The 16,935-nt window shown below is 43.8% G+C and overlaps 1 protein-coding gene across 1 annotated transcript in view; it reads left to right on the forward strand.

Moving 5' to 3' along the window:
• PIK3CA (phosphatidylinositol-4,5-bisphosphate 3-kinase catalytic subunit alpha) overlaps positions 1 to 16,935 on the forward strand; it is a 174,799-nt gene that overhangs the window by 66,644 nt on the left and 91,220 nt on the right. Inside the window, exons 5-11 of the mRNA XM_063916302.1 lie at positions 187 to 437; positions 1,685 to 1,930; positions 2,013 to 2,098; positions 4,474 to 4,579; positions 7,604 to 7,756; positions 7,863 to 7,997; positions 10,560 to 10,684. Coding sequence (XP_063772372.1) covers positions 187 to 437; positions 1,685 to 1,930; positions 2,013 to 2,098; positions 4,474 to 4,579; positions 7,604 to 7,756; positions 7,863 to 7,997; positions 10,560 to 10,684 — 1,102 coding nt within the window. The remainder of the gene's footprint in view (positions 1 to 186; positions 438 to 1,684; positions 1,931 to 2,012; positions 2,099 to 4,473; positions 4,580 to 7,603; positions 7,757 to 7,862; positions 7,998 to 10,559; positions 10,685 to 16,935) is intronic.

The raw sequence follows: 16,935 nt of genomic DNA on the forward strand, positions 1-16,935 counted from the left end.
GTTTGCTAACAAACCTGACTAACCCCCTTAGATTTATACTTTTTCATGGGGAAAAACACCATCTTATTTCTACAATGTACATTTTGCACTAAAACATTTTAGGTGATTACACTAAAACATATAAATTGGACTATCTCTAAGTATATAGAATTGGAATGATCTATATGGACTTCTCTATTGCAACAGGGCACATAATTGTTGTTATTTGGGTAATTGTATCTCCCAACAATGAGAAGCAGAAGTACTCTTTGAAGATCAACCATGATTGTGTCCCTGAACATGTAATAGCAGAAGCCATCAGAAAGAAGACAAGAAGTATGTTACTGTCCACTGAACAGTTAAAGCTATGTGTTCTGGAGTACCAGGGCAAGTACATATTAAAAGTTTGCGGTTGTGATGAATACTTGCTGGAAAAGTATCCACTCAGTCAGTATAAGGTGAGAAGTAGCTTGTAAAATAGCATTTTTCAGTATCCTAATTTTGTTTTCTTACATTACATGAGTGTTCAAGTCTTAAGAGATAAATGTATAGCTTAGTACAGCTTTACCTGTGGGTTAAGAGTCCATTACTTGGGGTCTCTGAGTCCCCTTTACAAAGTATAAAGAAATGATATTCAATGTTTCGAGAAGTTATAATTAAAATCTAATCCCAAAACAAAGTTATATGGGGTTGTGATAATTTTATTGATTCTCACCCAAATTTTTGTTGTCACAAAAACATTTCACACATCTGTTTTGGGATATCCTGCCTGATTCAGATGTGTTAGTAGGTGCAGCACGTAACGCAAAGTACCAATGTTCGGTACTTTGTGCATGTGTAGGACCCGTACTGGTAGCAAATAGTCTGCAAACTGTCAGTTGATTGAAAGTCTGCTGCCGTTTGGGGGCGGAGAGGGGGTGGTGACGGCTGCCATTTCACAAAACCCCCGGGGGTGGTGAGCTGCCCATTAGTTTAGTCTGGTTTAACTGCTTTATGCGGCTAAATCTGACACTAATGGGTGGGATCAGTGCAATAGGGGACATCAATTAAATATCGCCCCATGTGATCTCCCGTCGCTTTAGACAGGAGATGAGGGGTGATAACAATTTTATACCCCCCAATGAGTGAGACGGAGGTAGTGACACCTTTTTTGCTTTCTGATGGTTGAATATACACTATCTTTCTTTGTTTTTTTTTGCACAAAATTATTACAAATATTGTTTAAAATGACCATTTGGGCTATGTGTATGTGTATAAGGTGTTTATGACACAAATGCATTTTGTGTTTAGACTTGGGTCCTATCCGTAATATATTTCATAATGGTATGCAAATATTCCAAAATATGTAAAAATCTGATAACCAAAATCTGTCTGGTCCCAAGCATTTTGTGTATGGGAGACTCAACCTGTACAGTCAAATGTGCTATACCATAAAAAGACCTTTCTGCCCTAAAAAAACAAAAAAAACAAAAGTGATTTGATTTGTATAAGCAATGAAATAACTCCTGGCAGACCAAATAGATTGGTAAACACTGATATAGGTCTTTTTCCTCGAAATATGTGCGATACTTAATTTATTATATGATCAATCTCTTCTAAGCAACAGTATATTTAACAGCAATTGTTACATTTAATGTAAAAGAGAAAAGAAAGTATATGCCAGCAGCAACTGTATGGAAGTTTAAATATGCTTAATTTGTTTCAGTATATAAGAAGTTGCATAATGCTTGGTCGGATGCCCAATTTAATGTTAATGGCCAAAGACAGCTTGTACAACCAGATTCCGGTTGACACTTTCACAATGCCCTCCTACTCAAGACGGATTTCGACAGCAACACCATACATGAATGGAGAAGCATCTGCTAAATCTCTCTGGGCTATCAACAGCACTCTAAGGATACAAATTCTGTGTGCAACATACGTCAATGTAAACATACGAGATATTGATAAGGTAATTTTTATGCATGCAGTGATTTGCTTTTACTTCCACGGACATTAGAAGTATGTACAAACCTAATATGTTTCTGCTTTAGATCTATGTCCGAACTGGTATTTATCATGGAGTTGAGCCATTGTGTGACAATGTCAACACTCAGAGGGTTCCCTGTTCGAATCCAAGGTGATTTAATTTATCATGCTTTATATAATGTCCTTTTGCGTTTATTTCTATCATAGGCACGTCATTTTGTGTTTGCTTCTGAAGTGCTACCTGCCTTTTATGGAATCTGTTATTTGTTCTTAACTGGAATTCAGGTCAACAATGTTTTCTTGTTTGCTGCAAACTTCCAGTATAAGTGACTTCTTCAATATAGGCACTTTATTTCCCCATAGGTTATGCTTTTATTGTGTTACAGCAATCTACTAACTGTGTTATGCTAAAGAGATTGGCACATAAGGCTTTGTCCCTTCCAATATTGCTTTCCCTATTAATAAAGTAATGGCGGAACAGCGTTCCGTTCATTTCTTTGTCTGACTTTAGTGTGTGTGTGTGGCACTGACACTATGTGAGGATGTAAAATAATTCAGGTTAAAGTTGACTAATCTGTTGTATATTATGAAACATGCATAAAATTGAAGTTGTACAAAGTAGTAATGGTTGTAAAATGTGGTGTTCTGGTTGCAAATTGCTATTTTCTGCTACAAATTGTAGAAATGATTGCAGCCCTAGACAGTTTTAACCACTTAGTGGGATAATATTTAAAAAAAAAACACACTCAAATTGTTGTTGTTAATGATTTGAATTGGGTCAAGAACAGCTATTTAAACCTTATCCAGCTTGATTTTATATATACACACTGAAGTGCCAAAAGTCATGGTGGTAGGTGGTGCCACCATGCTGTGACATTGTGGAAATGGACAGACCTGTATCGGTTGTAATCTCTTGAGTCTGTTTGAACACCGGCTAGGTTGGTCATGGCAGGGCAACTTGATTTATTGGAGTTGAACAGGGCATGACAGTGGTAGCCTCTGATGGATGGGACATTCCTAAAGTTCTGCGGATATTCAATAATCCTCAGTTTACAGTATAATGTATATACTGGGAATACCTCATGGAAGGCATTGGCTGGCCACGGGTGCTTAATGATTGTGGCCAGCGGCATCTGGCCAGAATTGTCTTTGGTAACAGAAAAGCAACACTGGCTCAAATCACAGCCACATTCAAAGCAGGAGGTACCAGATGCATATTCAGAAGGTCAGAAGACCCACCAGAATGCTCTTGTTAACACTACGACACCGGACATAGCACCTCACCTGGGCTTGTGGCGTCTCTAATTGGACCCTTGAGGGCTGAGAACTTGTGGCATGGTTCGATGAGTCGCAGTTCCATTTATTTTAGGCTGATGGTAGTGTTCAGCTGTGGCGCAGACCCCATGAGGCCATGGACCCCAGTTGTCAACAAGGCATTTTGTAGGCTGGTGGTAGTTCCATAATGGTGTGGGGGGTGTCCACGTGGCATGGGTTGGGTCTGCTGATCCACCTGAACACGTCATTGACTGGTAACCATTATGTTGCAGTGCTTGGTGACCATTTGCAGCCCTTCATGTACCTCCACAATGATGGAATATTCAAGCAGGATAATGCACCATGTAATCGTTCCCAAGTTGTCCACAATTGTTTTGAGGAGCATTCTGGAGAGTTCCAATGAAGGCATTGCCACCACGTGAGCCCAACTGAGCATTTATGGAACGTAGTGAAGTCCTTTCACACCCAAGATCCTGTACCTACAAGCATAGGCGCCGATTCCGTGGGTGCTCCTGGGCCCGAGCACCCACGGAGCCGCTGCCCCAGTAAAGGTAGCCGCCGCAGCAGCCCCCAGCCCCCGCAGTAGATTGTGACGTGTTGGGAGCTGCGGAAGCGCTTCCGTACCAGAGCAGTGTAAAAAAACAACCAAAAATGGCTGCAGCCAAGGATGAGACAGACGCTAAATGTCACATTTGACCTCTAGCGCCTGTCTCCTCGGCAGCTGGAATTTTAAGAGGGTGTTTTTTTACACTGCTATAGTACGTAAGTGCTTCCACAGCCCCCAGCGCGTCTCAATCTACTGCGGGGGCTGCTGTGGCGGCTACCTTTACTGGGGCAGCAAAAACATAAATCTGCACCTATGCCTACAAGTATCAGGTAGCTGTGGAAAGCTATCCAGACGGCATGGGTCAACATCTCTCTCCAGAGGTCTTCCATACACTTGTGTAATCGATGCCACTTCGAGTTGCTGCACTTTGCCGTGCTAGTGGGGGCCCTACATGATACTAGGCACTTGTCCTTTGACTTTTGGCACTTCATTATGTCTATGTGTGTGTGTGTGTGTATATGTGTGTGTATGTGTATATATGTATATACACATTATGCTACGCACTAGTGATTTAGTTTCCCATAAGTAATGGGGCCCTAGATGTTCGTTTTGTTAGTTCAGCAAGTATTCTACACACTTGGTGTATTATAAACAAACCATATACGAGTGTGCTTTTTCACTATGTGTAATTGTTTTCTTCACAGGTGGAGTGAATGGCTTTTGTATGATATGTTCATCCCTGATCTGCCCAGGGCAGCTCGTCTCTGTCTTTCTATTTGCTCAGTGAAGGGGCGAAAAGGAGCTAAAGAAGTAAGTGGTTCAGTTATTTTTCTATATTTTGTTATATGAAATAGTCATAAAAAGTGCGCTAAATAATGAGTGATGTTTCATCTACTATGGAACTGGTCTGCTACTGTGGCTGTAGTGCCTTTATTTCATAATCTGTTTCTCCTGTCACTATTCTGTTTATGAATGCACCGGTCACCTACACAGCATGTTAATATCTTTCTACAGCCTATCTTTTTGCTAGGAATCCGAGAAATTACTGAGGTAAGGCCAGTACTCACAGCCCGATGTGAGAGAGATGTGTGCTGAGCGAACCGCTCAGCCCACATCTCTCCCACCGCTCAGCACAGCGCGATGTGTGCTGAGCGTGCGGGGGGAGACGGGGGGGGCCGCTCATTTCACCCAGCGGGTGAAATGAGCGACGTGCTAGATTGGCCTGCACGGCAGGCCAATCTAGCACCAGTGATAGCGATGCGTGGGGCTGCGCATCGCTATCGCTGTTGGGGGTACACACGGAGCGATCATGCTTAAAATCTAAGCAATCTAGTCAGATTGCTTAGATTTTAAGCAGCGATAGCTCCGTTAGTACCCCCCATTACTGGTGGCTAATTGGCCTGATATTTGTTTATATCACACAATTGTGTGATGAGTTCATTAGACAGAGCCACTGATGAAGGCTGAACAGGAGGCTTTATATTCTGCTTACCCGTGGTTATTGCGATCTAACATTTGAAATTATATAGCTATATAACACAACTGTTGTGTTTTTAAGTATTTTTATTACTATTCGAAGGTCACAAGTGGCGGCTGAGAATAACTACACCTTATTAAAAAATAAGAAACAAGCAAAACATAAATCCAAAAAGCAATGAACTTAAAAAGAATTATCTGTAGATGATGCTTATTTTGTGAGCATGTCATTACCAATAAAAGGAGTATACAGTACATGCGAGGTGGAGAGTTTACAAAACCTTAATGTACAGTGTTTTACCAGATCATTGCATTTTAATATGAATTGACACTAGTTTGTGGTGCAGTCTTGTGTGCTTCACCTTGCACGTGTACTAAAACAGAGCGTATACAAGTCAGGCGATGCAGAATCATATGTAATTCTGCCTCTCCACTTCTGAATGAAGAAACGGAAGAGGGTTGTGACATGGAATTCTCACGTAGGAAAAACATAGGGCATGTTGTTGGAAATGCGAGTTGTATGGAAGTGTAGCTATCCAGTCGTATCTTTTTAAATCACGTATAGGGTAAGTGCAAGTGTGCAATGATGAAGATAGTTACTAGCAAACCAAGTACATGCGAGGTGTGCTAGGATGTATCCAACTTTGCAAGTGGGTTAGTATGCACATTATTTTTCATGTGCACAGTGCCAGAGCAACATACAGCCGATTGCCATCCAACTTAACATCAGGCCTATAGTCCTTGTGAAACTGTTCTTTTCCCTTGCTAAAATAAACAAGCTATTATGTTATATTATATTGTGTTATGTGTCATAAAACTACAATGTAGCATTGTTCAAGACCCGTTTCCCACAAATGTTACATATGGTTTGTGTTTTAGTTCAGTGCGATTGAGCATTGTTGCACATTTTATTATTATTATTATTATTATTATTATCCTTTATATGGCGCCACAAGGGTTCCGCAGCGCCCAATTACAGAGTATATAAATCAAACAGGAAAACAGCAACTTACAGTTGAAGACAATATAGGACAAGTACAGGGTAAATAAACATTGCTACATCAGCAGATGACACTGGAATAAGTATCAGATGGCAGAAGACTGCTGGATTTGGTGCAGTTGAAGATTATTAAAGTAAGAAAAAGGAGAAGCACATGAGGGAAGAGAGCCCTACTCGCGCGAGCGCTAAAGTTGAGGGGTAGACAGACAGGGGTGACACAGACGGGGTACATAGCGTGGAACAGATGGTTAGGATGAGATTTGGCTGGGTTTGGTGAAGAAGTGGGTCTTGAGCACGTTTGAAGTTTTGTAGAGAGGTGGAGAGTCTGAGGGTGAGTGGTAGGGAATTCCAGAGAAATGGAGCAGCAAGTGAAAAATCTTTGAGGTAGTGGGAGGAAGTAATCAGTAAGCAGGAAGAGTCAGCATGTATTAGCAGAGCAAAGAGGACGGGTGGGAGTGTAAAGGGAGATAAGGTTAGAGATGTAACTGGGAGTGAAGTGGGTGAGGGAAGTTGTAAGTGACTGTGAGGAGGTTGAAATGGATTCTGAAAGGGAAGGGGAGCCAGCAAAGGTCTTTTAAGAGAGGGGAGGTGGACGTAGTGCGTTTGGTGAAGAAAATGAGCCGGGCAGCAGTATTGAGGATAGATTGGAGTGGAGAGAGGTATTTGTCAGGAATGCCAGTCAGGGGGAGATTACAGTAGTCCAGTCTGGAGATGACCAGTGAGTGGATGAGGGTCTTAGTGGCATCCTGGGTGAGAAAGGGTCTGACCCTGGAAATATTTTTTAGATGAAAACGGCAGGTTTGTGAGAGGTGCTGAATGTGTGGTTTGAAGGAGAGGGAGGAGTCTAGGATTACTCCTAGACAGCTCACTTGGGGGCTAGAGGAGATAGTCGTGCCATCAATAGATAATAAGATTGTGGGAGGTGAGGATATGCGGGAGGGCTGGAAGAAGATTAGCTCGGTTTTAGACGTGAAGTTTAAGATGGTGGGAAAGACACAGAATGTTGTTTTTGCAATTAAACAGTAGCTGTGCTGCTCGGATTACAGCAGGGAAACCCTGCCATAATGTCCTTGCAGCACAGAGCTTATTTCCTTAGAGAAATTATGCCCACATTAAAAACACTGGCCACTTTACTTTGAAGAGAACAGCCTCATGCAAATTCCATGCTTGTACAGTTGGCTGTTGCAGCTTTCTCCCCTCCCTACCCTTATAGACCAGCAAATTAGCTGCACACTCTGTGATGGAGGATGTCCTAAGAGGGAAGTACTTAAAACATCTTAGGCTGTTCAGTTATAATGAAATCTGTTTCATTCTAGTTTAACATACCCATGTGTTTCCTTACATTTCTGTCTCTGTAGGAGCACTGCCCATTAGCCTGGGGAAATATAAACCTGTTTGATTACACGGATACACTCGTTTCTGGAAAAATGGCCTTGAACCTATGGCCTGTACCTCATGGGTTAGAAGACTTGCTCAACCCTATTGGTGTCACAGGGTCCAACCCAAACAAGGTAACAGGCACCCTTTTGTCACAATTTGGTCACAGTTTAACGTTTGTTTTGCACTGTCATGTTTGTGGGCATTGTTTTCAGCGGTTTGGTTTTGTATTATTTTCAGGAAACCCCCTGCTTGGAGCTAGAATTTGACAGTTTCAGTAGCCCTGTGAAGTTCCCAGATATGATGGCAATAGAAGATCACGCAAATAAAGTTTTAGATAGAGAAATGGGATACAATTACAGCCATTCTGGACTGGTAAATATTAATATTTTATATGTATATATGTAAGGAAAATGATGTCATACACAACAAATGTAGTATTATTTTTGTTTTTAAATGTCAAAGGAAAAAGGATACTCTATTATAGATTTTTTTTTTATTTATTTTTTTTAATTATTTTTAATTTTTTAAATTTTTAATTTTTTTCAAATTCTAAACCATCTCTTGTCGGGTTAAAATATATTCAGCCTTTATATGGTCATATGAAAATAAAGAGGAAAAGGTTTCTGTTGTATCCTCACTTGCCCAGTTATGGAGAATATACAGAATTTGTATGTGTGAAAACCTCTCCAAACTATGCAAATGGCATGCCACCTTTTATCTGTAAGCTAACCTCTGCGTTACATGTAGAATGAGCGTATCATATGTATAATTCTAACTGCCTAGAGGCATTCTTAGTAATGGTGCTGATGTGCTGGGTGGTCTTATGTTGCCTATTTCCAGAATTCGTTGTAGAGTCCTGTTTGATTTTTGCATTTTGTGTCATACATTGTCATAAATATATTAAGACCTACTTCAAATATATACAGAGAAAACAAAAAAACACCTGGACAGTAATATTTCTGCTGTCATGTAAATTATAGCACACAGATCATAGTGTTCTCCCCAGCATTTTTTTCTAGTTGGTGGCATCAAGAAGTAGCCGGGTGGGGGTCTTCGCAATAATAAAGTGTTTAAATCCTGACCTAATACTTAATATTATACTTAATACTGCACAATTAGTTTGTCACAGACACAATTACTGCCCTGCCATAGAATGCTAAGCAGCTCCCAGATAATCCTCCCACTAGTTGGCACCACAGAATGCTAAGCAGCTCCCAGATGCTGCCCTAACTTTCTGGCACCACTTAGTTTTTTTTTTTTCTGGTTTTTTTGTTGTTTTTTTAACAGCTCCAAGCATATACTACACAGAACAGAGAGACACTGAAACTGTGTTTACTGCTACTCAGTCAGGCGACTGTTCCCGCCTGAACAGCGCTCCCTTGATTTTATTCACGGGGGAGGGAACGCAGCCCTCACCCTGCACTGTGATAGGCCACGTGCCCGCCTCCTGCCGCCCACAACACTGACCTTGTAGCGAAAGGAGTCCGTTCCCTGACACCCGTCACTCTCGCCAATTAGACCTGGTTGCAGGTGGACACTCATTTGTAGCGCCCGATGGAAAGATCATGTGACACTGACGTCTGTGTAGCTCGGCCGTGTCAGTTATATGATCTTCCCATCGGGCGGTCCGTCCGGAAACAGCGTCCACCTGCAACAAGGTCTAATTAGCAAGAGTGCCGGGTGGTAGGGGACTCAGAGTCCGTGTGTGCCCTGTGGCATCTCGTATCTTGCCAGGTGGACCGCCCGAAACTTTAAGCCTGGGGACAACACTGGATCTACTGTATAATCTACTTTAAACATTTGCTCAGTATTGCAGTACACTGATTATATTATTGTCACATATGATATTTACATTTAGAGTCCATATACTTAATGTTACTTGTGCTTTTAGAAGCTGCATTGGTTGTGCGTGTGTGCACATACAGGTTGAGTATCCCATGTCCAAATATTCCGAAATACAGAATTTTTTGAGTGAGATAGTGAAAACTTTGTTTTCTGATGGCTCAATGTACACAAACTTTGTTTAATACACAGTTAGTAAAAATATTGTATTAAATGACCTTCAGGCTGTGTGTATATGGTGTATATGAAACATAAATGAATTGTGTGTATGTACACAAACGTTTAATGCACAAAGTTATTAAAAATATTGGCTAAAATGACCTTCAGGCTGTGTGTATAATGTGTATATGATACATAGATTCATTCTGTGCTTAGACTTAGGTCCCATCGCCATGATATCTCATTATGGTATGCAATTGTTCCAAAATACGGAAAAATCCAATATCCAAATTACTTCTGGTCTCAATCATTTTGGATAATATGTATAGATAGATATAGATGTGGCATGGGGGTCACTGACTGGGCTGTATTACATCCAGATATGTCCTCATACATCTTTGCTGCAATTCACACCAAACGGCTCCTCTTGAGAATCTTCTATTGCTTCTTCTTTACCAAAAACGCCTCTTAGTCGCACAGCAATGCAGCTACGACACACAAGGAGACTGTGCTGATTAATTTGATATGCGACACTTGTATATCTGTGTGTGACTGAGGCTCTGAATCTGTTCACGAAGGACTACTATGTAGCAGCCACAGACTCCTACACAATATACAAGTGTCCTATATCAAATTAATCAAATTAGTCTCCTTGTGCGTCATAGTCACATTGCATTGCAACAGATGCATTTTCAGTATAAAAAATATGCCTGATGTTAGCAGAGTTCAACAGGACATGGTGGCACACTAACGCCAGGCATCATGCACATCATACACAGCGTAGCATATGAGGACTCATCTGTAGGTGGCAACCTGCCATGAGGCACAACTAACATATCCAGAGAAAACAGGTATTTTCACTATTAAAGACACTGCGGTTCTTTTTTTGAAAATATTACCATTTTAATGTGTTATGACAACTTGATATTGCAGACTAGCAGAATAGCCAGAGATAATGAAGTCCTTGAAAGCGATAAAGAACAGCTGAAAGCCATATCTACTCGGGACCCTCTTTCAGAAATAACTGAACAAGAAAAAGAGTTCCTATGGAGCCACAGGTATTGTTTATCCTTCCCTATTGGTCCAAGCAAACAACTGCATTTCCAGTAAGGAAGTGCAGAACCTTTTCTCTTTGTCCAGGACCCAGAGTAAATCTGTGAATACACTCTCCAGGCCACAGCTCCGTTTATATAATACGATTTAATCACCACAACATAAAACCTTTCTACAATTAACAGATTTAATAATATTTGTTACCAGGCAGTTAAAAGGAGAGAGCATTTGTATTAGTTGCTCATACAGATTGTGCCCCTCCTTTGTAGTTAATTTGTCTCAGATTGTTAACCCCTTGACGACAGTCTATTTAGTCGCTCAGTATCAGCAATAATTATCACCATTTTGCACGGTGTTGAATACAGCAGACATAAGTATGTTTGTGTTTCGGTAACGTAGTAAATAAATATGTAATAGGTGTGCAGTATATAAGGAGAACCTAAGATAAATAAAAATACACACTGCCTTGATTTTTGCCACGTTTCCTTACATTCATTGAATACAGAAATGTACTTCCACGGTGTAATTCACTACTGTAATTGATTGTTTAGGTATTCCAAATTTGTATAATTAACTTTGTTACCAAAGGAGAAACCTTAATTACTCGTTGGGAGATCTTTGGAGTTTGTTATTGCTAGCGCAATTAGATTTTGAGTACATTTGATAAGATGGCATTTAGCATATTGCCTATAATTAGATCTTGCTTAGGCTTGGTCTATTAGTGCTGCAGAACACTCCACTTTCGGGTCATCCCTTTTCTCTAACGTCCTAGTGGATGCTGGGGACTCCGTAAGGACCATGGGGAATAGACGGGCTCCGCAGGAGACATGGGCACTTTAAGAAAGAATTTGGATTCTGGTGTGCTCTGGCTCCTCCCTCTATGTCCCTCCTCCAGACCTCAGTTTGAATCTGTGCCCGGACGAGCTTGGTGCTATTTAGTGAGCTCTCCTGAGCTTGCTATAAGAAAGTATTTTGTTAGGTTTTTTATTTTCAGGGAGATCTGCTGGCAACAGGCTCCCTGCATCGTGGGACTGAGGGGAGAGAAGCAGCCCTACTCTCTGAAGATAGGTCCTGCTTCTTAGGCTACTGGACACCATTAGCTCCAGAGGGATCGTACACAGGATCTCACCCTTTGTCGTCCGATCCCGGAGCCGCGCCGCCGTCCCCCTCGCAGAGCCGGAAGACAGAAGCCGGGTGAAAGAAGCAAGAAGACTTCGAAATCGGCGGCAGAAGACTCCAGTCTTCACTGAGGTAGCGCACAGCACTGCAGCTGTGCGCCATTGCTCCCACACTACACCCACATACTCCGGTCACTGTAGGGCGCAGGGGGGGGCGCCCTGGGCAGCAATTAGGACCTCTTGGCAAAAGGTTACACATATATACGGTTGGGCACTGTATATATGTATGAGCCCCCGCCATAATAGTGTACAGAAACGCGGGACAGAAGCCCGCCGTCGAGGGGGCGGGGCTTCTTCCTCAGCACTCACCAGCGCCATTTTCTCTCCACAGCTCATCTGAGAGGAAGCTCCCCAGGCTCTCCACTGCAGATTCACAGTAGAAGAGGGTAAAAAGAGAGGGGGGGCACATAAATTTCGCGCAAAAACATAATATACAGCAGCTACTGGGTTAACACTAAGTTACTGTGTGATTCCTGGGACATATAGCGCTGGGGTGTGTGCTGGCATACTCTCTCTCTGTCTCTCCAAAGGGCCTTGTGGGGGAACTGTCTTCAAATAAAGAGCATCCCCTGTGTGTTTGTGGTGTGTCTGTACGCTTGTGTCGACATGTTTGACGAGGAAGGCTATGTGGAAGCAGAGCGGGAGCAAATGAATGTGGGGTCTCCGCCGACGGCGCCGACCCCTGATTGGATGGATATGTGGAAGGTTTTAAATGATAATGTTAATTCCTTGCATAAAAGGTTGGATAAAGCTGAAACCTTAGGACAGTCAGGGTCTCAACCCATGCCTGATCCGATGTCGCAGAGGCCGTCAGGGTCTCAGAAGCGCCCACTATCCCAAATTGTTGACACAGATACCGACATGGATTCTGACTCCAGTGTCGATTACGATGATGCAAGGTTACAGCCTAAATTGGCTAAAGCCATCCGTTATATGATTATAGCAATGAAGGATGTGTTGCACATCACAGAGGAAACCCCAGTCCCTGACAAGAGGGTTCATATGTATGGGGAAAAAAGGCAGGAGGTGACCTTTCCCTCTTCACATGAGCTAAATGAGTTATGTGAAAAGGCTTGGGAATCTCCAGAAAAAAAACTGCAGATTTCCAAGAGGATGCTTATGGCGTATCCCTTCCCGCCAACGGACAGGTTACGCTGGGAATCCTCCCCTAGGGTGGACAAAGCTCTAACACGCTTATCCAAGAGGGTAGCCCTGCCGTCACAGGATACGGCCACCCTAAAAGATGCTGCGGATAGAAAGCAAGAGGGTACCCTGAAGTCCATTTATACACATTCAGGTACCTTACTAAGGCCGGCAATTGCGTCGGCCTGGGTGTGTAGTGCTGTAGCAGCATGGACGGATACCTTGTCTGAGGAACTTGATACCTTAGACAAGGATACTATATTAATGACCCTGGGGCATATAAAAGACGCTGTCCTATATATGAGAGATGCTCAAAGAGACATTAGCCTACTGGGCTCTAGAATAAATGCAATGTCGATTTCTGCCAGAAGGGTCCTGTGGACTCGGCAATGGACATGCGATGCCGACTCAAAAAGGCACATGGAGGTTTTACCTTACAAGGGTGAGGAACTGTTTGGGGAGGGTCTCTCGGACCTGGTCTCCACAGCTACTGCTGGAAAGTCAAATTTTTTGCCATATGTTCCCTCACAACCTAAGAAAGCACTGTATTACCAAATGCAGTACTTTCGATCACAAAAAGGCAAGAAAGTCCGAGGTGCGTCCTTTCTTGCCAGAGGCAGGGGCAGAGGAAGGAAGCTGCACAACACAGCTAGTTCCCAGGAACAGAAGTCCTCCCCGGCTTCCACTAAATCCACCGCATGACGCTGGGGCTCCACAGGCGGAGCTAGGCCCGGTGGGGGCGCGTCTCCGAAATTTCAGCCACAAGTGGGTTCACTCCCAGGTGGATCCCTGGGCAATAGAGATTGTGTCTCAGGGATACAAGCTGGAATTCGAAGAGATGCCCCCTCACCGATACTTCAAATCGGCCCTGCCAGCTTCCCCATTAGAGAGGAAAGTAGTGTTAGCTACAATTCACAAATTGTATCTTCAGCAGGTGGTGGTCAAGGTTCCCCTCCTTCAACAAGGGAAGGGTTATTATTCGACCATGTTTGTGGTACCGAAACCGGACGGTTCGGTCAGACCCATATTAAATTTAAAATCTCTGAACATATACCTGAAAAGGTTCAAGTTCAAGATGGAATCGCTCAGAGCGGTCATTGCAAGCCTGGAAGAGGGGGATTTTATGGTGTCTCTGGACATAAAGGATGCATACCTTCATGTCCCCATTTATCCACCTCATCAGGCGTACCTCAGATTTGTGGTGCAGGATTGTCATTACCAATTTCAGACGTTGCCGTTTGGTCTCTCCACGGCACCGAGAATATATACCAAGGTGATGGCAGAAATGATGGTACTCCTGCGGAAGCAAGGGGTCACAATTATCCCATACTTGGACGATCTCCTCATAAAAGCGAGATCAATAGAGCAGTTACTGATCAGCGTAGCACGCTCTCTGGAAGTGTTAGGACAGCACGGCTGGATTCTGAGTATTCCAAAGTCGCAGTTGATTCCTACGACTTGTCTGCCCTTCCTGGGCATGATTCTGGACACAGACCAGAAGAGGGTTTATCTCCCGATGGAGAAGGCTCAGGAACTCATGACACTGGTCAGAGACCTATTAAAACCAAAAAAGGCGTCGGTGCATCACTGCACACGAGTCCTGGGAAAGATGGTGGCATCATACGAGGCCATTCCCTTCGGCAGGTTCCATGCGAGGACCTTTCAATGGGATCTCCTGGACAAGTGGTCCGGATCACATCTTCAGATGCATCGGTTAATCACCCTATCCCCCAGGGCCAGAGTGTCTCTCCTGTGGTGGCTGCAGAGTGCTCACCTTCTGGAGGGCCGCAGATTCGGCATTCAGGACTGGGTCCTGGTGACCACGGATGCAAGCCTCTGGGGGTGGGGGGCAGTCACGCAGGGAAGAAATTTCCAAGGCCTGTGGTCAAGTCAGGAGACTTGCCTTCACATCAACATCCTGGAACTAAGGGCCATATACAACGCCCTACGTCAAGCGGAGTCCCTGCTTCGCGACCAACCGGTTCTGATTCAGTCAGACAACATAACCGCAGTGGCTCATGTAAACCTCCAAGGCGGCACAAGGAGCACAGTGGCGATGGCGGAAGCCACCAGGATTCTTCGCTGGGCGGAAAATCACGTAAGTGCACTGTCAGCAGTGTTCATCCCGGGAGTGGACAACTGGGAAGCAGACTTCCTCAGCAGACACTACCTCCACCCGGGAGAGTGGGGACTTCATCATGAAGTCTTCACACAGATTACAAGTCGGTGGGAACTACCACAGATAGACATGATGGCGTCACGCCTCAACAAAAAGCTACAGAGCTATTGCGCCAGGTCAAGGGACCCTCAGGCGGTAGCTGTAGACGCCCTGGTGACACCGTGGGTGGTCCAGTCGGTCTATGTATTTCCTCCTCTTCCTCTCATACCCAAGGTACTGAGGATAATAAGAAAAAGAAAAGTAAGAACAATTCTCATTGTTCCAGATTGGCCACGAAGGACTTGGTATCCAGATCTGCAAGAATTGCTCACAGAGGATCTGTGGCCTCTTCCTCTAAGACAGGACCTGTTGCAACAGGGACCCTGTCTCTTCCGAGACTTACCGCGGCTGCGTTTGACGGCATGGCGGTTGAACGCCGGATCCTAGCAGAAAAGGGTATTCCGGAGGAGGTCATTCCTACGCTGATAAAGGCTAGGAAGGACGTAACAGCTAAACATTATCGCCGGATATGGCGAAAATATGTTTCTTGGTGTGAGGCCAGCAATGCTCCTACAGAGGAGTTTCAGCTGGGCCGTTTCCTTCACTTCCTTCAGTCAGGAGTGGATTTGGGCCTGAAGTTAGGCTCAATTAAGGTCCAGATTTCGGCCCTTTCCATTTCTTTCAAAAGGAGTTGGCTTCTCTGCCAGAAGTTCAGACGTTTGTGAAAGGAGTGCTGCATATTCAGCCTCCTTTTGTGCCTCCAGTGGCACCTTGGGATCTTAACGTGGTGTTGAGTTTCCTGAAATCACACTGGTTTGAACCACTTAAAACAGTGGAGTTGAAATATCTCGCGTGGAAGGTGGTCATGCTATTAGCCTTGGCTTCGGCTAAGCGCGTTTCAGAATTAGCGGCTTTGTCTCAAAAGCCCATATCTGATTTTTCATATGGATAGAACGGAATTGAGGACACGTCCCCAATTTCTGCCAAAATTGGTCTCATCCTTTCATATGAACCAACCTATTGTGGTGCCTGTGGCTACTCGTGACTTGGAGGATTCCAAATTACTAGATGTGGTCAGGGCTTTAAAAGTTTATGTAGCCAGAACGGCTAGAGTCAGGAAAACGGAGTCACTGTTTATCCTGTATGCATCCAACAAGCTTGGTGCTCCTGCTTCAAAGCAGACTATTGCTCGCTGGATCTGTAACACGATTCAGCAGGCTCATTCTGTGGCTGGATTGCCGCAGCCAAAATCAGTGAAAGCCCATTCCACTAGGAAGGTGGGCTCTTCTTGGGCGGCTGCCCGAGGGGTCTCTGCATTACAGCTATGCCGAGCTGCTACTTGGTCAGGTGCAAATACGTTTGCAAAGTTCTACAAGTTTGATACCCTGGCTGAGGAGGACCTATCGTTTGCTCACTCGGTGCTGCAGAGTCATCCGCACTCTCCCGCCCGTTTGGGAGCTTTGGTATAATCCCCATGGTCCTTACGGAGTCCCCAGCATCCACTAGGACGTTAGAGAAAATAAGAATTTACTTACCGGTAAATCTATTTCTCGTAGTCCGTAGTGGATGCTGGGCGCCCGCCCAAAGTGCAGACTTTTTCTGCAATGCTTGTATATAGTTATTGCTTAAATAAGGGTTATGTTATAGTTGCATCAGGGTTTATCTGATGCTCTGTTATTGTTCATACTGTTAACTGGGTAAAGTTATCACAAGTTATACTGTGTGATTGGTGTGGCTGGTATGAGTCTTACCCTGGATTCCCAAAATCCTTTCCTTG

The sequence above is a fragment of the Pseudophryne corroboree genome, chromosome 4 (assembly GCF_028390025.1).
Source record: "Pseudophryne corroboree isolate aPseCor3 chromosome 4, aPseCor3.hap2, whole genome shotgun sequence".
NCBI classification, from domain to species: Eukaryota; Metazoa; Chordata; class Amphibia; order Anura; family Myobatrachidae; genus Pseudophryne; species Pseudophryne corroboree.